General features: G+C 39.0%; 1 protein-coding gene across 8 annotated transcripts in view; it reads right to left on the bottom strand.

Moving 5' to 3' along the window:
* The window catches only part of LOC128357209 (membrane-associated guanylate kinase, WW and PDZ domain-containing protein 1-like), a 90505-nt gene extending 65398 nt beyond the window's left edge, over positions 1-25107 (bottom strand). For all 8 annotated transcript variants that reach the window (XM_053317480.1, XM_053317482.1, XM_053317481.1 and 5 more), the window contains exon 1: positions 24374-25107. In XM_053317480.1, the coding sequence (XP_053173455.1) occupies positions 24374-24671 (298 nt within the window). In that variant the 5' untranslated portion in view covers positions 24672-25107. The remainder of the gene's footprint in view (positions 1-24373) is intronic.
* Between the last annotated feature and the right edge of the window lie 1355 nt (positions 25108-26462).

Genomic DNA, 26462 nt, shown 5'->3' with positions numbered 1-26462 from the left:
CTTAAATCTAGTTATGCATCCCTGTCTCATTTTGGGACTGAAGGGAGGGAGGAGTGTGCATTCTCAAACATCTAAGGAGATAGTGATTGACACTCTCACGTATATTGCTGTGCACATGAAAACACAGAAAATGCATCCATGAATTTTGAAGATATGGCTTTAATTTGCTGGGTTGTTTGGATGATTATAATATCTCATGCATATATAAGAAGTGACATTTGAAGAGGAATCGGCAAAAACTAAATTATAAAATGTGTCGGCCAGATAGCAAGTGAACACACACATATGGTAGTAGCTGCCTAAAACATCAACAGAAGACTGTGCCAAGCAGCTGCAGCCTATACCACATAACAGCTGTCATCACTGTAAGCCACTGCTACAACCTGTCAATCATGCATGTGGAAATAAACATGCCAGGTGGTAAAAGAGTACTAAATGTCCAAACTGCACTTGTGGTTTGGGTGTTTTTGATTATTTTCATGTACAAGTAGACAAATTAATTTTAATCTTATAGACAATCAAGATTAATTTTAGGAAACTGCCATATCAGTGTGTTTGCTGTGTGCATGTGTGTGTGTGAAGCTCTAGTCAGTTGCTGATTAGGATTCATCTCCTGTCCTCCAGCTCAACACTGCCCTCTGTGTCTCCCTACCTCGCCACTGAAAGTCTGCTTCTCACAGAGCCGTTACCACAGCAACCCAGAGCCAACCAGCGAATGAGAAGAGCAATGTGTGGTTATTATGGGCTGCTGCCCCCCAGTGGTGGATCTTAAAAATAAAATGAAAACAGACCTACAAATGTGACTTCAGAGATGTGATTCTTAATCATTTGAGGTTGCAGCCAGAGTTATAAAAGATTCAGAATGACCTGAAATAACAGCTGTTCTCATCTTACACAGCAGAAACAATTAAAGGATGGGGTCACAGTTTTTCAAATCTGTTTTAAAGATTAGGCTGCCCAAATGATCATTGAAAGATTGTTTGCTGGAGTCAGTCCTCATGTTTATATAAAAGATCATTTCCTAATGCACTTCCAACATAAGTGATGGGAGACAAAGTCCACAGCTATCTCTAAAGTCATAGTCAGAGTTAGTCAAATCAAAGGGGTATTTTCCAAGTCACTGTCTTTTTTTAGTACAGAATTGCTTCTTTGTGTTGCCCTGGACAGTTTTTCCCTGTTGAGCTGGAATGTGGTACAAAAAAACCCAGTAACTTTGAAAGATATAAACTGATTAGTCTAATTTTGAGAGCAGGAGCTTCATATTAGCTTCAGATAAACTAAAACACTACACAAACACTACAGATTTTGCCCTCCATCACTTGTAATTCATTAGTGAGGGATCTTTTAATGTCCCGTATGAATAGGAGGAATAATGACAGCAAGCAAAACATGTTCCAATACTTCTAACTATTGTTTTAAAACAGCCTTAAACCACCTACAGATAGTATGTGTGGCAATGACTTGTAGCACACACAAACAATTTGGGGCTAAACTATAACAAATATTTCTGATAGATGAAGGAAACATATCAACACAACTTTTTTTTCTCAAGAAAGAGACCACACATGCAAAATCTCTAAATTATAGCTGCTCTCTGGGAGAATGCTACATACTTAATTCTCTGCAATTGGTGAATGACTAATTACTGTAATCAAAATACATATTATAGGATAAGATGGGCATTGTAACACTTTAAACTTTTGTTTTACTGCTATTTACACTAAAACAGATCCAAATCTAACACAAACATCACCAAAGACATGACACAAACCCCCATGGAATAACCATAAAAATGCTCGCCAAGAGTCTGTATGCGAGCGTCGAGTCAGGACATCAGGGGCTGACACATGTTTAGAAGAGCGATTGTGTGTGTGTGTGTGTGTGTGTGTGTGTGTGAGAGGCTTGTCTTTGTGTGTTTTTCTCTCCCCTGTAAGGTGCTGCTGGCAAAGATTAGGTGTTAAATGACAGGCAGGTTGCCCTTACTTTTGGTAGGGGAGATAATAGACAATCCTGCTGTAATTGAAAGAGGCACACACACACACACACACACACACATAGAGAGAGATCCTTCTAATGAAACACCACCTGTAGTGATGACAGAGCGGATTATAGTGCAAGACAAGACGTCCTCCTAGGCTCAATCCCCACCTGTGGGTGTTGGGCGAAGGCGACCCCATCTACATGTTTGGATAGAAAACAGCTATTGCTCTTCAGAGTTTGACATGCTTTAAAGGAATAGTTTGACATTCATTTGCTTTCCTGAGGAGAGTCAAATGACAAGATCAATACCACTCTCATGTCTTTCACAGGGGAGCAGCTAGCCTGGCTTTGTCCAAATCCTTTATTTTGTTTAAGTTGTCCAAAAACCTGAGAAAAACAGATCATGTGGTTTAAAGCAAAAAATTGTGGCACATAACCCCCTGTAAAACCACAAATTGTCTTTTTTACACTTTTCATATGGATTGAACAAACCAGATAAAATGTGTTCATAACTTAGCTTTAGAAGTTAGATTTTGTTACCTTTGGACAGGGCCATGCTAACTTTATGCTCAGCTAACTAGCTCCAGCTTCATATTAAAAGGGACGGATATGAGAGTGCCATCAACCCCCTTATCCACCTCTAGGCAAGACAACAAATAAGCCTAATTTCCCTTTAACACTATAATTTAAGTAACATCCAGATGTGCTCAATATAACGTTTGTTCTGAACTAAAAAGATCTCAAAAGCAGAGGTTAGTTGGGGATTTCACAAGCCTGTCTGTTATCACATTTTGATTAAGATGGCTCCACTCTGTCTGCGTCCTTCTATCTGGTGGCTGTGACACAATGGACACGACAAAAATGTAACACAGTTACAGACTTACAAAGTTACAGCTTTATTTTTATGAAGCCATCTTATAAATCTTCAAACTGGTCTCTTTGTCATAGTCTAACACACTTCAGATGCCATCTCAGGCAGTACCATACTGAGCACAAAGAGATGGCATTTCCTTCAGAGGACAAATAATATTGTATTTCCTCTGCTGATTCCAAATAATGGCCACAGAGTAGGAACTGGAAATGCTGGTTTGTTAAACAGTAAATTCCATTGTTTCAGCAGCTTCCTGTGGGTCTCAGGACATCCCGTCAGTCATCACTGGACTCTCCAGTTACAGATGATGGCATTTTAACTCTACATTATTCAGCAAGAGAGAGGAGGGGCTGTCTGAGAGAGGTGAACAACAAGGGATGCAATAGACAAAACTAATCAAATGCTCCTGCTCTCAGTGATGGGCTTCACTCAGCTCACTTGGTGTGATAATGTAGCTGCAATCTCCAGCTATTACACAGCCATTATCCTGGCTGAGAGAGTTTGTAACAGCTAATACCGCAGACATGATAATAATGATATGAAACAGGAGGCTTGCTTGTTTTGTTCTCATGTCACTTAAACACATACACACTCTTGTTTTTCACACATTTATACATACAGCAGCCTCAGATATATAAAGAAGTGACTTCAGCTTTTTCTGTCTTACACACATGTACAGCCACCATCTTATTGCTGCCTTCCTTGAGCCCTGCAATCAGCATGGCGAGGGTGGAGAGGAAAAAACAACAATCACAGAGAGGTCCACTGTAATGCTCTGGACTCGTCCTCTGCTTTCAGCTTCTATAATTACACCCATACCCAACCACACCCAGAGCGGCTTTCATGGGTTCCCAATCCAAAGCCTTGATCAGTGGGCTGGGGGCACCATGGAGAAATCAGACCAGAGTGCCTTAAAAAAGTGCTTTTTTACTGCTTTAATACCATTTTTAAAATGAAAAACTTGAAGATAACAAAACTTATTAACACGAGTAAAAAACTTTATATTTGAGTTCAAGTCAGTTTACCAAAGGAAGTGATTTTGAATGTGTTTCATCCCACATACATACTTAACATTACTGTTGACCATATTCCAATCCTTATGTAAGCTTTGTAGAGTTGTGAATGCTTTCGTCTGGTTTCCAGGCAACAAATGGTATCAATAAATTTCAGTACGGTAGGACAGTTAGCTTTAATTGATTAAAGAGCAATTTATCAACAGCTGTTGTTGCTGTATTTCCAGTGGTAATGTACAGGTGTACTCCAGAGCATGCCAGTACATCATGACATCACTATTGGGTGTGGTTAGAGGTGCAACAGGCGCTCCAAAACCTGGCAGAAACAGTGAAGCAACTCTACCCCTTGCTGCTGTGTGATTTTCATCTGTTTTAATTTACTGGTGTATGAAAACGCATATTGAAGAGCTAATTAGGTTGGTAAGCAAGAATTACTTGCTAGCAGCAATATTTGCAAAAGTTACCAAATTCACTTTGTTAGGCTCACATGGATCATGTTTACTGTTGCCTTCTGGTGTTGATTTTCAGCTCATGAATGCAATGCCAAAAGACTGAAATCATTCTGAAGAGGTTATAGATTATTTACTTAAGTAAAACTTGAAAAATCCCCATTCTACAAGCCACATAAAAGACTAAACATGAATGTTGCTTGTTTTGTCTGACCAACAATCCAAAACTCAGAGACATTCAAATTACAATGATATAAAACAGAGAAAGCAGCAAAACCTGACATGTGAGAAGCTTAAACCAGATAGTACTTGTTAATGATCAAATTAGCTGCTGATTTGTTTGTCTGTTAATATACAAATCAATTAAATCAACGAATCATGTTAGTTCATGTTTGAATTATTATTATTTCGACATGATGTTATACATTGTAAATATTTAAAGGAGAACACCACCCGACAGATTTCAAACGTCACTTTACAAAAAGCCTTCTGGTTTTGACTTCTGGACGTGATGGTTTTTGTGTGAGGAGGCAGGCGGGCCAGTTCTGACCCACTTCTCCAGAGCTGTGCTGCTGAGTCAGAGTCAGCAGCGCATGATGGGAGAACTGGTATGAAGGAAGAGCCACAGACAGAGACACACACTCATGTACACACACACTCCAAGGCGAGCAGAGGCGGTATGTTCCGCTCCAGTGCGCTGCATCTGTTCAGTGCTAAATATAACCAAAGGAACCCAGGCCTAACATTCCCTCTGCTCTGTACTACTAGCTGAGTGGGCCAAAGGATGGAGGAGGAGGAAAAAAAGGAGCCAGGGAGGAGGTAGAGGTTGGTATGATTGTAAAGACTAGAATAAAGACTAAAAGGAAAGAGGGAGAGAGTTGAAAGAAGGGTCAGTTTTGAATGATGTGCACACAATCTCAGATAAACAAATATTGCTTATGAATTCTGCCTGCGCCCAAAGATATTTTAACACAGACTAAACATTAACAGCTATTCCTGTCAAATACTGGAACACCGAACTCAACATACTCCAGATGGCAGGATCTCTATTCTTATCCCCTGGGTTCATTTTTAAAGTCAAGGAAAAACCCTCCTTTGTGCCATGTTTCTAAAATATGCACACAAAGCAGCTACTTTAATGTGTGCATTGTATCTGTTTTCCTCCCGTGGGCTACACGTGTAAAAATACTGAAGCTTCCAGCAGGCTGAATCCTCCCTGTCGCTGATAGAAAGCATCAAACATCAGTCGGTATGTGAGCATGCCATCAGTTCTAACTGGCTGCCTCTGTTAAATGTCATTGCCTGCCTGGCTATCACACACAAAGGGCCCCTCTGTCATTAAAGTTCCCTCTTTCACAGGAGCCGATGACCACGGGCATGAGACAGAGATGAGATACACGTCCCCCACCCTCCCTACATCCCTCCCTTGGCTGCAGCGGCAGACTGAAACACACCACAGGGACGAATGTGTCATCAACAGTCGGTTAATATAATGAAACCCAACACACATCCCAATAAAACACAAGAAATTACCACATTAGGTTTGAATTGTAGTTTATACACATTTGAATGAATGAGTGGAAAAGCAGAAGCCTTTCCACCCGGTGTAATAACCACTAATTTGTACCTTGAGGGTTGTAATTGAAGGGGATTCTTGTGCAATTGATGTGGCACACCAGTTCTGTTTTGGCAAACAAACCAGTGGGGTTGACTTGAAGGGGACACATCCCGTGACCTATATAAACTTAATATTAATTAACATATATGGAACACCGCCTTTTACAAAAATAACCGTTCTAACCAAGGGGCTATCCATCAGATGTACTGTGTGCTGGGAGATAGCTGACAGACAAGAGGCCCCACAGGGAGATTCATTAAATGAATCTGTCATGTGAATTTCCTCAGTTAGTTACCCAATGGATGCTGCTACCAGAATTTTGTGCTGAGAGGAAGCACTATTTCAGAAATGCCAGCTGGGCATGTTTGTCGGAGGATTTAGCTAATATGCAAAAAAAAAAAAAGAAAAAAAAAAGTTATTCACCAGAAAGTGAGGCAACCTTGCAAAGAATTACAGTTTTTAAAGGGGAGTTTAAGGAAACAGCTTTTAAACAGAAGGAAGAAATATAAGAATGATTCACATAAAGCTCGGTACACGTCTCAGTCTCTATCAGCAGAGATAACAGGCAGCAGACTGACAGCTGGGGATGAACAGCTGAGATAAGATTAAAGAGAGGCCTTGGATCTCGGCAGTCAGCCTTCTTGTTATGATGCTGAACCTTCATAGGTGCATAACAGGCCTCCCTCTTCAAACCTAACTGTCCTCAACAACATGTATGTGGCAGCACATTGTGTACTAAAGTTCTGTTTCCTTTTCTTAGACAGAGAGAGAATCAATCTGTCGAGAAATGTAAAGAACACTGTAAAAGTCAACCAGTCAATCAAAAACTGATGTTGCCATGATGTGAACTGTGTCTTCTTAAACTCTGGGTGCCAGGCTTTTGGCTTTTAGTGATGCAATGTGATTGATTTTGCTGTGTAAATCCACCAAGTATCCCCCATGGGTGACAATATAACAGATGGTCTAAAGAACAGAATAGTCTGTCCCTTTCTGTGATGCTGTGTGGAAACAGAAAACCTGCAAAAATGGAAAGACTTTAACCTAAAAGATAATGATGCATCTGTAATCCAATCATAAGCACAATGACATAGATAAAATGCCAAAAGATTATGTGGTTTTTTTTCTCCAAAATGCTCACTGTGCCATCAAAAAGACATTTCGATCATTACATCATGCTCGGTGAAGAGAAAAAAACTAGAAATTTCATTAAAGCACTGACACAGCCCAACTCGCCCTCAACCAGTCCAACCGCTTCAGATTATTTGTGAACATGTGTGATGTTAGACTCCAGTCATACACTGTGCCTCTTTCACAAACCACTCACTATCAAATCATCAAATAACTGACCTTCAAACTGTAAGAAATCACAGATTTTCCTTTACAGCTGGATAGCGTTGAACATAGAGATGATTGCAAAATATTTGAGACTAAAGTGTGAAAAGAGACAACCAACAGGTGAAAGACAGAGAAAGAAAGAAAGAAAGAAAGAGAGGGGGGGGGGGGGGGGTGTGAGACCTTTTAAAGAGGCAAGATGGAGAGTGCTGTCAGCAGCTTTGATACAGTGTTGAGTCGATGAAAAGCAGTGATTCCAAATGATTCAAGAGCTTTTAAAAAGGTCTGTGTTCTTACATATAGTTTATTATGTATAGTTTATTTTCACTACAATAAGAATCATTTAAAGTAAAGTATTGAAATGATTAATTGATCAATTGGATGAAAATGTATCTGCAACAAATAGAATAACTGATTAATGGTTCAAAGGTTCTCTAATGGGAATATTTGGTGGTTACATTATCCCAAAGCCCAAGGTGATGTCCTCAAATGTCTTCTTTTGTCCCAACTAACAGTCCACAATCCAAAGATATTTAGCTTACTATCACACAGGGCTAAATAAACCAGAAAATATTCACACTTGAGAAGATGGAATCAGAGAAATGAAATGTTTTCCTTTAAAAATCAAAATAGTTGGTGACTAATCAATTAATTGACTCTTTCTTGCACTTCTTGGTTAGTCTTTTATGACACTAAACTGAATATATTTTGGATTTTGACCGTTGGTTTGAAAAAATAAGCTATTTGAAGACATCAACCTGGGAAACTGTCACACTTTTCTTTTTTTTTCTTTTTTTACAGTTTTCTGTCATTTTATAGACCAAACAATAAAAAAATTATAGATAAATTGAAAATGAAAAAAATCACTAGTTGCATTCCAAATTTAAACTTAAAAGAGAGCAAACAGAAAGAACAGGTAAGAGAACAATGCAGGAACATCTAGAATATTTTGATCAAAGCCTCTAAGCTTCCCATCGCTATCTCCCTACTTCCAGTTTCCACATCTGCTCAGAATATGAAGTGCTCAGACAAAATCTTATAAAATAGGATCCTGTGGCATAAGCTGTCCCTTTGAAACAGAAAAAAGACTAGGAATGCTTGATGTTGAATGTTTGATGCGTGAGAAGAAATTGTAGACAGTTTTAAAAATAAATACAATAAAATAAAGACTGCTTTGGATCAGAAATGATTACATAACCACAGCTAACATTAATATGTTGAGATCACTAAACTGAGATCAAGCACTGTTTTCCGCTCGTTGAAATTCCACTTCTGCAGTGTTTAATTGAGGCTGCTATGAGTGCTTAACGAGGCAGTGATTCATTGTGTTTGATGTGATATAATATATCAAGTCCTTGTCCTTTTCAGCTCACTCTTAATGAGAGCTAGTTGTCATCCAAAATGGACATCTATATATCACGTTACAGCACACTGTATAACACACGGTTATGAAGAGATCTGATGACACATCATAATACAGTTGGTGGATCGTATTTCCTATGCCAAGATATTTCATATCATCTGGTTGTTAAAATTGAGCCCTTTTCAAATTTAGAATATCTTCTTTTGTAGTTCCTTCTCTGGCCTGTGTGGTGTCATTACTGCATTCAGAGCTATTGTCACGTAAATGGTAAAACCAGATTAGTAATTCCTTCCTTCCCACATCCTTCATACTAATGACAAGAAATCCACCAGAGCTGGAGAGGCGATGACAATAGGACTGGACAGTTTCCAGTGCTTACTCAAGCATATTCACTCCAGTGATGAGTTCAAGGTCTCAGACAAGGAAGGATGCGTATTAATTGTAGCCAAATATAGTAAAGACCTTGTGCCTTTTATGAAGCTTTTCCTGGTGAAAACATATAGTACAGTACATCAGAAAGATACAATCCTGAAAATCTTTTGTTCACTGAGTAAAATATGTTAAATATGGGAAGATATATATATATGTATAATGATATGATACGATATGAAATACTTCTTTACTTTCTGTGCAAACCATCCGTTGATGAAGGCTATCAGATGTGCCTGAAAAGAGGAGAATTTTTTATTTTTTTACTCAAGCTAATGTTGCTATGGTCAGGAATGAAGAGTTGAATAAAGTGTTGCAGTATTGACTAGCAGTAAACTTTAATCTGTATTGATGAGTTAAAATCTATTCTTTCATAGTTCCTCAGATTATCCCATTTCTGTTTCAGTCAGAGAGTGAATTTCATTTTAAGAAGCTCAGGGATCATTTCTTGTGATATCTGTAAGCCGAGAAGGAGCTTTCACTGCTGAGATAACTGCTGCAGTGTGATCAATCCCTCTACTGTGCTTTTCATGAAACTTACACTATCTTCATTTCTGCCTTACCATCCTCTAATGTTGTTACATCAAAAACAATCACCAAAGGTAAAAAACACACATACATTTCACAGTGGCATGTACACAAAAACATGCTTTACAAACCTATAAATTACTGTTTTAGTAATTCAGTGAATATAAATCTCCATCATCCAACATATTAAAGACCGAGAGATGGTTACACCACTCACTGTGTAATTATAACCTCTTACATCTTTCATCTTCCTACAGTATTTAAAGCCTAATGATACACTCCTACTGTAACTAGCAAGGCGTACTGTAAGAGCCCTTGAAAAACAGTGTTTCAGACAGAGAGAAAAGCTGCACTTCATGCAGTTGAAATTCAATAGATATCAATCCACCAACTATTTGTGAATCTATAACTTAGTTTGTCTTTAAGTCTTTACTCAGTTATTAGTAACTAAAAGCTCATTTCAAACTAATGATTTGCTAGTTCAGTTTTCATCCCAAGTACTAGAAATGTCTTTTCTGATAATGTGTAATGTGTAAATTGGTTGCTAGGAAATATCTGTAGTGACACAAAAGTCACTGTAGCATTACAAGCTATAAAATAATTTCCAAAGATAACCATTTAGGGGCAGATATATCGATATTATATCAACATAATATGAGACTAGATAACATCTTAGATTTTGGATATAATCATGACATGGCGTAAGTGTCGTCTTTTTATCCGCATTACACATGACTATTTATTAAAAATCTCATTGTGTAAATATTTTGTGAAAGCACCAGTAATCATCACTACAATACTGTGGCAATATCAATATCAAGGTATTTTTTCAAAGGTATTATGATATTTGATAGATCAGTCATAGGTAAGGATAAAGCCCTGAGTGCTTTCAGTTGAGCAAGTTTCTGTTTTATTTCTTATTTATTTGGCTTTTTGAATTTCTTCTCTCAAAACTATTTTAATGCTGTGAACACCACAAATTGAATCGCCTCAATTGTGTTGGAGAGGAGGCAGGAATCTATAACTCAAAACCACAGCAAATAAAACCAGATCTATCTGCTTGGCCGCTTACAACTTGAGGTAAGTGAGAAAATATCTCACTTGAACTCTGGACAGGGTTACTAACATGCAGTTTCAAACACGAACTGTGTTTCTTAGTATGCTAGTTCAAGGTTACTCTGAGCCTCTGACATTCAGTGTTGGCTGCCAAGAAACATTACACCCATGAGGCATGGCATCAAAAATCAAAGACAAACACAGTTTCCTTGAACACACCAACACTGCATGCTTTCATAATAGTTGCTGTTTGCAAATGCTTCCCCAGGTGCTGATAACTCTGAAAGGACTAAATGTTCACAGAGATGAATTACCTACAAGAAAGTGTTTCGACTCTGCTGGAGAGCAATCTTTCCAAAATGGCTGGCAGTGATGTAAAGTGTACACAATTTGTTGTTAATAGACTAAAACATGCCAAACTAAGCAAGCATTATAATTTTTACTTTTGTTTAATGTGTTAGTCTCCTTCCATTTCACCCTAAAAAAAATGTCTGGCCAAATTACAGCCAAATTACATTCCTGTCCTCTATTTTTTTACCCTGCATGACCTGCTCAGCAGAAGTTTTTTCTCTCAGTGCAGCCAGCTCTCCCAATACCACACCTCTCCCTTCAGCACAGCCAGATGCTGCCAATTTCTGACAAACAGCTGCAGCCCAAGGTCACCCCCTCCCTCGGACAGACAGAAGCAAACAGTCCCAGGCCGTAACAGAACAAATCTACACCATGTTTGAGTTGGAAGATACCATGGATATCTGTTTTTTTAGGAACAGCAAAAACAGATATTTAACTTTTATCATCTTGGCCGTTGAGTGTTTTAAAAATATGCCTCTGCCTCTGCATTTCATTTTAAAAACTATTATCTGAAGACATTTCAGCCACATTACGGCATTTCCAGTGATGGTTTACTGATTAAACAGACTCAACTACCATATACAACCTCACTGAAACTCTATATTGAGAACAGAGACAAACATTAAAAAGTAAAATACTGTTTTCCTCCTGAGAGCTCAATGAGATCTGAGTCAGTTTCTGGTCACGTTTACAAAGGCAAGGTATGCGGCAGCGGGAGTTACACAAGTTAAGTGTTTAGAGTAAGCTTAGCCGACATCAAGGGCTCAAGAAAAATGTTTGCATCATTATCTCACTTTGTCAAAAGAGTCTAAATTTACTCTGGAAATACAGTGATTCAGAGCCACAGTTGGAAGAGAAACAGCAGCTGATTTGATTGGCAGAGGCATATGTCAGTTTGTGGTGAATTTGTATGTGAAAGCAGGCCAGCGGACGGAGGGAAAATATAGCTTTTTAGGAAGGTTCATGTGGTATGTCAGGTGTGAGTTATGAGCAGCAGGAAATTAAGAATACTATTCAATTATCAATTAACTAAAGAAGACAACAATTATTGATGGTAAGTCAATCGTTATCATTTTTTCATAATCAACAAATAATAATATAATAATTCAACAAAAACAAAAATTGCAAACATAAAAAGGGTTACACATCAATTTTATAAATTAAGTTCAGTGTATCTGCCCCCATGAGTACTAATCAATCTGTTGAAACCTGTTAATATTGTGTCAAAAAGGCCCATCACATAATGGACACTTGGGGTTTGACAGAAGTGGGCATGTGAGAGGCAAGGAAGGATCTAAGAAAGACACTATTGAGCTTCATTATGGGAAATGTAGGATATCATAATAAATATATATGTATATAATATATGTTTGGATTTTGGACTATTAATCAGCAAAACAATACATTTACCTCGGCAGACAGCCATATAAAAATATTGTTTAACCAATGGTAAAAAAAAGAAAAAGAAACATCCTGTTGTGCCACTCAACAGAGAAGTGTGTTATGGGTATTATGCAGATGAGTTCCAGCTGCACACACAGCTGGTTACATGCAGCACATCAATCAAACACTGTGAAGCTGCTAAGCACATGGACTCTGAGAGTGGTGTTGATTTTTTTTTAATTAAAGCTTTCTTACTTGTTCTGCAATAGTCATCTTTTCTGTCATTAACTTTTTTTTGTTCTGTTAATTTCTGCACCTTTAAGAAGCTCAAACAGATTTGAATGACTCTGCAGCAGTGACGGTCTTCATTGTTGTACTTCTTCCCAGCCACTGTGACTAACTCAAACCATCACAACCGGAACAGTCTTCAGGCTTCTTGACAGTAATGAGAATCTCAGATCAGGAAACAAGTTCCTGCAAAGCTGTTTTGATTTAGATAAGACGTCCTTCCACCTGCCACAAGATTCAGATATATGATGGAGTGGAAGAGATAATGTGAATGCTAGGACACGCTATGATACAATGTTTGAACCTCAGCTGTGTGGAAGTTCCTTGCCCAACTTTTTTTTGTTCATTTGGGGGACGCTAATTATGAACCCCCCACAAGTTGAAGTCAGGTTGCATCTCTATCTCCCTCATTTATTGATGTTTCTCAACTTTCTGTAATAAAGGCTTATAATACCCCGCCAAAATACAAAAAAGGCACACAAACAAAGACACTGCTTTTCATAGTCGGCACCTTAACCCCTAGACCAGCAGTGCACCCATCTTCTCCACCTGTTTCAAGTTGTCACTCCTCTGGTGTGATTTAACTTTTTCACCTTTTCCAGGTTAAAGACTCTTTAAAGAAGTTCATGGGAAGACTATGGGTTCCTCTAAACCTCAAAGATCAAAGCCTGTGCTGCTTCCTTCCTCTCGTTGTAATATATACGGTTGATTTTAGGTGTAACATGAGCTACTGTTCATTGTGTGAACTCCTGAGTGACACCAATATGAAAACTATGATGAATATATTGTTTTTGTACTCACAGTCTGTCAGTTACACGTATTGATCCACCATCATCAGAATACATGATTCAACCACTAGAGGGCTCTATGCATGAGAGTACAACTTCATTCTCAACAGCTTCACCTGATAAAAGTCTGGAGTACAGTAACCATCCAATATGTTTTTTTATAAAAAGAGATATGTGTTTTTCCACTCTCTTGCCAGCTGATGCTATAGTGAGCCAAAGACCTACAGACACTTAATAAAGGCTTTGACATTTGCTGTGCTACACACTGATAGAAATGTCCTCAGCGCTGAATGTATTTGTATTATTACAAACTGGTGCTAACAAAAGCTACTTGTCATGCTTTACTCAACATGTCATGACCAATATCTGAAGAATGTAAAAGCTTTTTTTCAAGTTCTAAAGAACTTCACAAACAATTTCACAATTCAGAGCATCATGAAAATCAACACAATGAAGACTGCACTTTATAAAATGTTATGTTAACACGGCAAGGCAAGGCAGTTTTATTTATATAGCGCATTTCATACACAATGGCAACTCAATGTGCTTTACATAAAACAGAAAAAGATGTAATTTGAGAAACATTAAAACATACAATTAACCCCCCCCCACACACACACACACATACACAAATAATAAAAACAAAGTACAGAAAAATAGAAAGAGAGAAATAAAATGCTAGAATAGAGCATTAAATATAATATTGCAGCATAAAATAATGATTTGTCTACGTGAATGTTAAAATCCCCTGTTATGATAAAAAAGTTGTAGTCAGTGCAGATAACTGACAGTGAGCAGTTCAGCAAACTCATCAATGAATTTTCCTGAGTATCTTGGAGGTCTATAAATGATTAAAAAAAGAACTTTTGGATCACCTTTTAATAAAAAACAGAGATATTCAAAAGAGCTAAAAGAGCTAAAATCACCTAATGTAATTTCCTTGCACTGAAATACAGATTAACAAAATCACACCTCACACCTTGATTAGTAGATACTGTATGATGGGATAAACAGACATATTGGAGTTATAACTGCTTCACTGTCCACCTGTAAATGTTGCTACTTCATCCAAGAGAGTAGGCTTCCTAAACCAGACGCAAGTCTGGGCTTTGTTTACTTGAATAGATATGATAGCTGAGTACTGTGAACATATTCCAGTGAAAGTATTTCACATGAAAACATTTCAGATAAACTTTTCCGCCCCCTCCTCCTTGTCCTCGCTGTTCTGTTGTTTCAGTAAGGTAAATGTGACCCATTAGGACCACGATGCCAGAAGCACAACTAACGAGCTGTGGTAGAACATAAACAGAGGAGGGATTGTCACGTTAATCTCTCAGAACAAGGGTTTCATGATGTTTATTATTAGGTAGGCTATGGAAATAAATAGAAATAATACCCTCTGGAAGTTTATGTCACACTGAATGAAGAAATATGTTTATCATGTCTATGTGTTCAGATTTGACTGAGTAATGACCCTGAGAAGAATTTTTGACTTTCAGAAATTGGACAGTAAGGGTTTCAAAGTACCTTAATTGCCTCCATGAGTCGCATGCCACAGCCACAGCCACCGCTGCAGCTCATACTGCTGACCATGTTGATACGAAGCCAAATCAGCCCCCAAACTACAGAACTTCCTTTTTGGTTTTGTAACACCGACATGCACCTGTCTCTTTCACCTCAGGCAGTGTATTTGCCTCACATCTCTCCCTCCCTTCAACTCATAGTCTGAAAACATCATAAACATTAAATCACCAAGTTTATAACTCATTAGATATCAACAAGCAGTGTCACACCAATACAAAGGCTTTAAAAAACTGTAATCCTTTTAACTGTACAAGTGTAAACGTGTTAAACAACAGACGTAAAGCTAAGTTACTCATAAACTAAATCTGGCTCTTCTGGGGCAGTTATTTAGCTTTTGCTTTCAAAAATGATAACTGGCCGTACAAAACTAAGTTGTAGGATAACATCTTGATACATAGAAGATAAGAAGCGTGTTTTCAGATTAAGCAGCTGCGTGAGCATTAGTGTCAGGATATCAGATGATAGGGCATAAAGGGTTTTATATGGTAGTAAACCAAGCGGGGTCGGGTCAGCCTCTCAAGAGCTTATGAGCAACCTGAATCTCTGGATATTGACTGACGAGGAGGAGGGGAGGGATAGAGAGATCAGCAGCAAGAGAAATCCTGTAAGGATCATCTGCAAACCTTTCACCTCGGCTAAACAACGCATCAAGGTTTATATAAAGAGAATAATAGAAGCATTTAATTTTAGATACAATCGAATGAGCACAGACGGTTCCTATATAAAAAATCCTGCTCCAGTCTGTGAAATCCAGCTTGATGACAGAGGACCTTCGGGTAAATTAGAATGTTTCTGACACCATACTCTATTTGAATCTTAAGGGAGGTGTAATCACTGAGCTGTAACAACCACAACAACCAAAGAAACAGAGTAAAAATAGAACTATGATTCATGTGTGTAAAACAGAGCCTGTAATGGTGTGTAATCCCTTCCAGATGTGTGAATCTAGGAGGAGCACAGCTTAAATGTCAATTTATCTCCATGAGACTCGCTTTCAGTGAGCATGTGTGTGTTTGATGACTGTGTGACTTAGCAGGAGCATGTGTGAGAGAATAGGTCACTATACGTGCATGTGAGTGGGGTAGAGAGAGATGGAGTAATGGTGCTTTCAGAATTAATTTCACGTTACATGGATTTGCTTCTGAATTGATCAACCTCCACCACCTACTGAATATTTATATCCTGGTTTATTTACTGTAACTGCATTGTGAAATAATATGTAGGTGCTATGATTATTTCTTGATTAGTCAATTGACAGAAACTTTTACAGGAGCTATTTTGATAAATGAATCAAAATAACTCTTTTCTGTCATTTTTCAAGCAAAAAGGCCAAATATTTTCTTGTCATATGTGACAGTTAATTAAAAGTCTTCAGGTTTTGGACTATTAGTCGGACAAAACAAGTAAACTGAAGACATCACGAGCTCTGAGAAATGAAATCAAAATTATTCCACGAGAAAATAATTCACAGATTCATTACGGAGGAAAACCATTGTTAGTAGCAGCCTTAAAATAATACAAGTAGTAGAGAAGGAGGAATACTGCTTGGCTGTAGTTAGTGCCAGGACAGTAACAGAGGTTAATGACTGCTGCTGCTGCTACTGCTGCTGTTGTCTGTTTACGACCCACGCTATTTCCTGTCCCATCTGGTTTTTGCCACACCACAAATCTTGTCTAACTGCACCTTAAGACAGACTCAAAGAGGGAGTCCCATGGCAAGCTCTTAAAGCTGTATCATGAACAAGTTTTTTCGGGATGACCTGATTTGAACTATCATATTCTTCAGAGAGGAGAAGTGAATCCAAACAGCACTGAAGCATTCACACAAGATCTGGAAGAAAAACTGTGAGGGCGGCTGTGACTCAGGAGGTGGAGCGGGTGTCCTCCAATTGGAAGATTGGCGGTTCGATTCCTGGCTCCTCCAGTCCACATATTGATGTGTCCTTGGGCAAGACACTTAACCCCAAATTGCTCCTGTTGCTGCACCAACGATGTATGTAATGAGAATGAATGGTTAACTTCCTCCTGATGTGCAGGTTGGCACCCTGTGTGGTAGCCCCTGCTGTCAGTGTATGAATGTGTGTGAATGGGTGAATGAGATGTAATGTAAAGCGCTTTGAGTGGTCGCAAAGACTAGAAAGGCGCTATATACTGTAAGTACAGTCCATTTACCACTTACCATCTTTGCTATAGAACTGCATATGTCTTAGAAAGTCACTTTTTCAAATGTGTCTATATACAACACTAATGTCCATGCGTACATGAAAAGTGGTCTTGGTCTAGGATATTCCAAAGTTACCGTCTGTTGACAATGAATTCCCTCTTTTGGTTTCCTGGAACGCTTCTTGCCAAACTGTGGCAGATGGGTGGGATACAGTCTAGCTGTGGTGTTTCTGAAGTGAATCTGAGTTTAATTTTACTTAAATTTCAACAACTTCTTACCTATTTGTTTCAGTTTAAGCTGCAATGTGACACAGAATATTGTTCTGCATACGGAATATATAAACAAAGTGAACACAGTAACAGCTCCTATTTGCTGTGCTTCACGGTAAACGCGTATCTATTCAGACCCTGTTAGAATTGAACATGATGCACGTGAACTCGAGACAAATGTACTTTAGCAACCCTGAGGGTTTTCCAAGCTTGTTACTGATAATATAATCGGCATGCTGTGGAGGAGTAGCTCTTCATGAGCCTACTGTTCAGGCATAGAGTTACTCTCCTTTATCGCCCACAGCATTCCTTTCAAGCTGAGGTAATTTCTTAATTTCAGACTCTTTTTTTATATAAGATGAGAAATACACAATCTGAGCACACGTTGAAGCCACTTCAAACAATTGAATTATTCAGCTAATAAAACTACATCTGTGTGTGTGTGTGTGTGTGTGTGTGTGTGTGTGTGTGTGTGTGTGTAACTACTATTAACTCAGACCAGTACTAGAGGAATATAACACATTTTACATAACCCTAACTTTAATCCATAACCTGTCTCTTCAATACTTTAAATTAATGCGCTGGCTAGATTTTGACTGCAAAATGCAAAATATCAATTAATCATCTAAAGTTTTCTTTGGCAAGTGACCATTTTTGATACAGTAAAGGTAATGAATACCTCAGAATGAATCTCAATGTCAGCCTCCAGTATTTTTTCATACCTCAATGTTAAAAACACAAGCAGCTGTGCAAGAACTCTAAAGTTGGCAAAATTTGGATATATATCAAAGAGTAAGCAAGCAATATTACAAATCTGACCCAACATTTGATGCCAGTACACTTGCGTGGTGTTGCCAGGAAAGTGATGAAGTTTGATGCGCAGTCTGAATACATCATAATAAAAAAGTAAGAAAAACATGATGTAACACATGGCAAAACACTGTTTCACCTCACAGTTAACTGAACTAAAATGAACAGTGACTGCCTCTTCCTGCTTGAGCATTGTACCCACAGTACTGATATTTATTGGCCTGCGTTCATTCCAACCTCACTGTTACAACACCTGAGGCAAAGTCTCTGAATTATACAACCGTTTGTTGAAGCTAAAATGACAGGAGCTGTTTGGGTGTGGCATTGCTGCCCCTTCGCTGGTATGCTGCCATTGTTAAAAATGTTAGGCATATATATAGGCCAAAGTAAAATTCCAACGTGTAAACCATTAAAAAAAATAGACTCATAGAGTATGTGAAGTAGTAAACAAAAGCTCCTTTGAAGACATCAACACCAGAGTTTCTTCTAATGTCAGACTCTGGATAAGAAGGTTGAAGACATGAAAAGATCGGAAGAAACAAAACAACTGAGCTCTCACTGCCTAAAACAGAGAGCTCATAAAGCGACGGTGGTTCAGGAAAAGGAAAGAACAGAGGCTGCAGATAGGAGGAAGAGAGATCGCTGCAGGATTCATGTCACAAGCCTCTGACAAGCCTTTCGGGGATGTATGTCGGTCGCACTTAATAAAGACTGACAGTGTTCATACATAAGAAAATGTAAGGGACTTGCATTCTGGGACAAGCACATCACAGAAGAGATCTGTGTCTGCAAAGCTCTCATATCCCCATGATGTGTATAAGCCTTCTTAACTACACACACAAAAGCTGCAGACACAATTTCAGTGACACAACTTAGTGCAATCTTTACATAACAGTATACAAATGTAAAGCCAGGATTAAAGACAAAACAAAATCAAAACTATTCTTCTTTGGTGTTTGCTATAATCTGAGAATTTATTTGGTCAAAATTGAAATTACCACAAAGAAGAAATTTCAGTGTTAGCTATTTTTCTTTACTTCAATTTCAACAGACACACAGTCAGCCAACCAGCTGGGGGGTCGTCGTCATTGTCAGCGCTGCTTAGCCCCATCTGTGATTTATTCGAGCCCTCCATGTGGTACTCTCTGTCCTGTAACACACTAACATATGGAGAACTGAGCTCACTATACTGTAGGCTACTTGTTGTGGGGAATTTTGACAATCTGGTCATTTATCGTCACCATATCTGCACCCATGAAAGACAGAAAATTCCAGCTAGACCTCGCTCCTGTCTACAATGCAGGACCAACACATCACTGAGTGTGCAGGAGCTGCCAATGACTGAGCAGAACATGAAATGTCTAGAGGGAAGCTAAGATTAGCAGGCTAGGCTAGTTCCCTTTTCCGGGTATAATATAACTTAAAAAGCATGAGGTCTCCTCTCAAAGTGTATTTTAAATTGGTACATAACCAACATCCAATATCAAATGTCAGTCAGCCATTACGCCCAACCACAGGCCAAAACAGTTTCAGACACTATTTCCACAATTTGTACAAATACATAAAAAAATCTCTTTGCAAACATTTTTTAAATTATTATTATATTATCATATTTCCTCACACCAGTGGTAGGCAAATAGTGGTCTTTGGGCCAAATCTGGATAATATTGTGCTACCAGATGAAAGTAAAAGTTAGTTTTAGCTTTATAATTTAGGTTAAAAGTTTACATTAAATATATAATTTTTTCTCACAAATCTGCTGTAGGTTACAAATAAATATGCTCATGCACATCCCAATGAATGTAACCATGTTACATCTGATATTGCCCCCACATAAGGAGAGGCATGAAAACCACGGTTGCCCCATGCTCGTAGATCAGTGCATAGTGCTGAAATCAGGTCTAATAAAACTAACAGCAATTCAATTGAATTCCAAAATGTTTTAACCCCACAACTTATCCCACAACTTACCCCACAACTATTTTGATCATAACAGATTGTCCATTTTTTTCTAAAAGCTCCTTTACACTGTGTGATTTTGTGCCATCTGAGACAAAAGTTAACAGTTGTGAGAGAAACATGATAAAATGGTCCTAGATTGTACTGTGAGTCAATGTGGAGTTTTGGTGACCAAAGACAGACAGCCTGGGGCAAAATTCATTTAAGCCCAAACTCTCACAATGTGACTGCTGCTACAGCCCACATTTACAAACAAAACCGGTCAGAACACAATGATCCAGAATACACCAGGCATGCATGACATTTCACAGATATAGTTTTTTGAATAATGTTTAGGGAGAAAACCCCTTCCTTAATACATTCATGTCAAGATTTTATCACAGGCATCTTGAACACTGTGACTTGCAATATTGAAGGCAAGCTTAAAGCCACCACAACAGTACTTACTATCAGCTATAAATGAAGCAGATCGCTGTTTAAAATAGGCTGATAACCAATAATGTGTGTCTCTAGTTTCAAAGAGCAAAACAGAACATATGAGTCATTTTTTGCCAAATTATTATTTAACTCTATTTGGGCCAGCTGTTGATGGGAAAAATGTCACCTTCCCTCAGACACAATCCTTAACAGTGTTATAAATCAATTTATTCTTAAAAAAAAAAAAAAAAAAAAAACACTGTCTGCCCTATGAAACATCCTAGAAAAACTGGCTCATGATTGAACCTAAGCTGACCCCTGTCTTACACAAAAGGGAAGAGAATTTTACTTTCAGTTTGACTTTAAAAAACAGAATAATGTACATCTTTAATTACTTTTATTGGTCCAAAGATTAACAGTTTTGTGATGCTGCATTGATTTGCTTTTTACTATGCTGTCTACACTGAGGACACTGTAGGGTCGGCTATTAGTGACCCTGGTTGGTATACAAGGACACTTCAGCAGGACAGATGCTCACTATCCTGAAGGTTTGAATGATTAAACAGATGGTCTGCCTAATCTAAACTATTCAGCCCTGCCACCAAGTAGTGAGCTGGGTGACTGCAGAAAGCAAGACCCGCGAAGAGGGGGTTGAAACTGGATCAAAATGGAGAATTTGGGGTATGAACGTTTCACTGGAGTGTACCAGTGAACTCCTGGTCACACTTCTAAGGAATGCCTGGCATCCAGCAGGCGGTCCACATTACCCCCTGGCTGGGTTCAAGTGAAGGCAAGATCTAAGGCAACCAGGAGCCATTTGTCCCAGACATCAGACAGCCACCCAGCCAAACCCACCCAGGATCAGAGTATTGTAAACCTCCAGGTACTCCAGGTGCTGGAGGGGTTGCCTTAAAACTCAACAGCCAAGAAGAATGCACAAGTTGTAAAACAGAGTATATTGTTATATATATTGTTGTACACATATATTCATATTGTGGAAAACTTTAGTCTCAAAAGTTTTATATTGTACAACAATTGTCATTCTTGCAACTTACACTTATTGTGATTATTGATAAATTGTTTTGTCTATAAAATGTTAAATTGTGAAAAATGGTATTAACAATATGTACATGTCATGTGTGAATGTTGAGTCTCTTTAAAATTAAAACCTGAAGAATTCGGTTTAGAACCTGCTCTATGTGTAAAGTGCCTTGAGATAACTGTTGTGATTTGGCGCTATACAAATAAAGATTGATTGATTGATGATGTAAGAGCCTGTAGTGATGTCTTCAATTTGCTTGTTTTGTTCGACCAACATTGCAAAATTTAAAGATTTTTAATCTACCATCCTAACCCTAACCCCAACCCTAACCCTAATCCTATATGACAAAGAAGAACAGGAAATCTGAGAAGCTGAAACTGGACAATATTGGGTACTTTTTTATAATTGTTGAAGCTCTGTTCATGATATGACCAACTGTATTGCACAACCTTCGCACCTTTAGTGCTGAATTACAGTCCGGACAAGATATTGATGACAAAACCTTTCACCTGTCAGCTGGTTTCAACTGATAAGAGCTACACAGGTGGGTCAAAGTCTAAATGTGTCTGATAGTACTCCCTCTTTGTACTTTAACCTGAAACTATTCTATATCATAAATGTATTCACCATTCGCTCTGGTGTCAGTCAATAAACTAACATTGATATTACGACATTTGAACTGAACACATCAGAGAGGAAAAAAGAGACTATATCGCAGTCACTGTGTATATTTGCATTTGTACTTAAGTTTGAATAGGTACTAAAAGTAGAGTGAGAATGCTTTTAAGATGGTTAATGATAGTTCTTTCTTTATGAATTCAGTTGTATGTTTTTACAACAGGCCAATGGGATTGAAAGACACATAACACATAAAAGTCTAGCAGAGAAATCTACTGGTGTAACATTATATGTTTGTTGTGTAAATAAATGTTTGACATCTGTGGAAAATTATCCTACACAGCTCTTTCATTCCTGTATTATTTACAGAGCTTAATAAAAAAAACCCACAGGAGTGTAATATTCCACCTTCTCCACAGGAATGCTCAGACTCCATTCAGATGGTTTTCTTCCTGCATTCTTCAGTGCGAGACAACACACCTGTGGGGCTGCGGTGTACCACAGTAATGACCTGGCAACCTGCACACACTGATAGGGTTACATCAAGGTGATGTGGCCTCCTGTAATATGAGCCACAGATCTTTGGAGAGGGAAGCAGAGAGATTGTCCCAATAGCCTGTCATCTGGTTCGGTACATCTCAGATCGCAGTCCCAAGTTGGTTTTGCATGGGAGCCCAACAGACTCTGAGGCACAATGGAGGTCTTGTAAACTACTCAGATTGTCAAAGAATAACCCTGCTCTGTTAATTAGAGACGAGGAGAATCTGCTGATTCATACAAGAAACTATGAAAGCTATCCTTAACGTCTACAGAAAAGTACAAAGTGTTTCCACAGGAGAGCAGAGTAGTTAGAAAACTATTTATGCATGTAAAAAAATCTGCCAAGCCTTGTCTGATCATACTGACAACAAAGGGTGACTGCATGCCTGCAGAGCAAGCATAGAGCAGTGTTAATGCTGAGCTCTTGTCCCAGGGGTCGAGACTTCAGCTTCAGAGGTCAAGCGTTTTCTGTGCAGCCACTAATGGACATACAGTACACTAGTAAGGCAATGATGCTACACTGAACTAAACCGCTGTTATGCAACACAGTTAATGATTTCCCCAGAGAGGCACTGCAAGCTTTGTCAAATATCGTGTGTGTGCAAGAGAGAGACGGTGACTATGTGTGGAAACCAGAATGGCAGGCCGATGGCAGGCATCTGAGGTAAAATATACACGAGTCAGGCTTAAAATAAAACTTAATCATCTAGGCATCTTTCAATATTCACTCAGGCATCACAGAACTTACAGATGTGTCCGGCTTGAAGAGCAACAAAAGTCGTGTACAACACACTGTGGACTCTCAGACAGATACAGATGCAGCAGACCCTAGGCGATGGGTCAAGCTCATCTAACTCGAAGGGAGCACTTCCAGAAATAACCCTGGCTGCCCATTAGAGGTGCCTCACACTCACAAACAATGCTGCCCTCAATTGACATAAACACAACATGAATTTACAGAGTGCTGCAGACTATCACCAGACAAAAATTACGAACCATGTACAGACAGTGCCCTTTAAGTCTTTGGCAAACACAAAAGTATAGTCAGTTATCCAAAGTTTGAGGATTTGATCCACCTACTTGTCAGAGGAGCTAATTGACAGTGTGTGTTATGGGCTGCAGTCACAGTTAAGTGGCCTAATCTGTGACCCTGTTGGTCTGACCCAGAGAGGCTTGAGCCATGTTAGACAAACGAGGGCAGGAGGACTGTCAGGGCAGCTTCACGTCATGCCTGTGAAAACTCCAGGCTGCGTATGGAGTGAAGATGAGCAGCAGCAGCACCACTGATGTGCCCTACTTCACGCATACACACACACACACACACACATCCCCATTTTGTTATGTGCTTATAATGCTGTGCCACATGGCAATTATAAAACAACTTCCACTGGGATTTCTCCCCTCGTGTGTGTGTGTTTGTGTTTGTGTGTAAGTGTTAATCTCCCACATATGCCGCTCTTTCTATCACACACAAATACTGGAGACTTTTTTCTATATTCCTATATTTCACATTTCTCTTACCTTGACGCACAGTTTTCAACCTGATGGGCCCTTGGCAGCAATTAATCACACTTAAAATGTCATAGAGGGGTAATCCAGACACAGGCAGCCCCTCAACTTCCAGGAGTAGTTCCCCCTCGCTGAGTTTACCGTCCTGGTAAACCACAGCATCCTCTCTAACTTGCCCGACGAAAGGAAACTCTCCATTCTCAGCTCCGCCGCGCAATTCCACATTCAACTCTCCACACGCGTCCCGGACAATTGCGCACTCGTTCACTTTGGTGATCCAGTGGTTCTTCTTCTGAATGACTTTTGACATGATGAATCAGATCCAAAACAAATCCATTAGATCCGCAGGTTCGTGTAAAAATCAGTCGATGCATAGCACAGAGATAGTCCCAGCACACAGAAAACTTTAGGGTGTTTGGGTGTCACTCCAAGTTGGAACATTTTCACCCTTCTCCTGAACCGAGGCATGCTGCTCCCACTGCATGTAAATATCCCGGTGGATCAAAATCCAGATTGTTTGTTCCTCTGTTGTTGTTTCCGCATCTTTAACGCACGCTCTGATTCCTCTCTCTGGGCTCTAATCCGCTCTCTGATTGCCCGCTTTACATTCAAAGACTCTTCTCCTCATTAATCCCCCACTTCTGCTTCCTCTTCTGTCGAGTATTTCCCCCTTTTTAAAACTTTCCAAAATATTTTTTTTAAAAACTGTTACCTTCACCTATTTCGTCAGCTGCTTGAGCTTTTCACACAACCAGCGGCGCCTTTAAGCAGGTAACATGACAAGTTCATCCTATTTGTTCCTGCGCTCTGGATGGAGAAATAGTTTAGGGGGGGGCGCATGCGTCCAGCTGCTACTCCACGACGGAAAATCCTACCCGATCCCGCACCTACCGGGTCCTAAAGCTCCTCCCAGCTTCTGGCCCGCACGCGTTTCCAAACGGATTACAGAGATCTCCGCGTCTAATCCCCCCAGGAGCTCCAGCCTTTACTCTTTATTCATAAATAATACAGCTGCACTGCAGGGACTCTCCATGTGGAGCCGCAGGTTTGTTGGTTCAAACTCAAAACCACCAGGTAGTTACAGTAACTATACTGTATCTTATTGCAAGAGTGGTGATTAAAGTGATTCAGGTCTGCACAGATTCTACTTTACATTTGTTTGCATTAATTTGTTGAAACACATCCTCAACATTGTCCTCACAGACAAAAAGAGAAGGAAACATAATATTAAAAAAAAAAAACCTATTCATTTTCGAATTAGGTTACACAATTTATATTATTGTTATCTTAGTAGAAGTAGCATCGCTTTATTTAGATTGAAAATAAGACATGATTTTGAAGTTAATTCGGTTGACAGAAGACTGTGACTGGTGTGTATCTGTGGAAGAAGATGTCTGAACAAATTCAAATACAGACACTGTTTTATACATCTAAAGGATATATTCACAATTGTATTCCTACAATTGTAGCTGTGGAAGAAATCGTCTTTGTTCTAGTAACTCAAACAGTTGAAGCCTCATACTGTCATTGGCATCTAAATACATTTTTTTATTTCCCCCATCACTACATACACTGCACATTCATTGAATGATTCAGTATGAACAGGACGGATGATTACAGCAAGGAAAGTGTTTAGCTGGGCACTTGACAGTTGTTTTAAGACAGACTTGAAAAGTGAAACTGTCCTTTAACTTCATAAATAACTAACAAAACATATACAGAGGGGAACCAGTATGACTTACATCATCTTCTTTCTGCTAAATCAATGCATGGTTGATCAATGTGAGTATGTCACCCTTAGTAGTCTTGTTTTGGTAGTCTTTTTTGACAAGGTTAGGGATAACATCTTGGCAGTGAATTGTTGTTTAATGAGATCCTGACATTTCCACTTCAGAACTGCAAGTGTTACTGTGTGTTGTCCTGCAGTCAAAAACAACACTGTTTTTCTTAGCTCTTGAAAAATTGACACTTTGTAGGTCAAACAGCCCTAAAAAGAAGCCGAAGCAATTTGATTTTAGACAGAGAAAGGAACCCTTTACACTGCCTGACAGTAACATTATCTTCAATAATGCAAATATCTGGGGCGCCTGCAGTTTGGAAT

Source organism: Scomber japonicus, chromosome 4 (genome assembly GCF_027409825.1).
Source record: "Scomber japonicus isolate fScoJap1 chromosome 4, fScoJap1.pri, whole genome shotgun sequence".
Taxonomy (NCBI): domain Eukaryota; kingdom Metazoa; phylum Chordata; class Actinopteri; order Scombriformes; family Scombridae; genus Scomber; species Scomber japonicus.
This window is presented reverse-complemented; position numbering and strand designations above follow the sequence as displayed.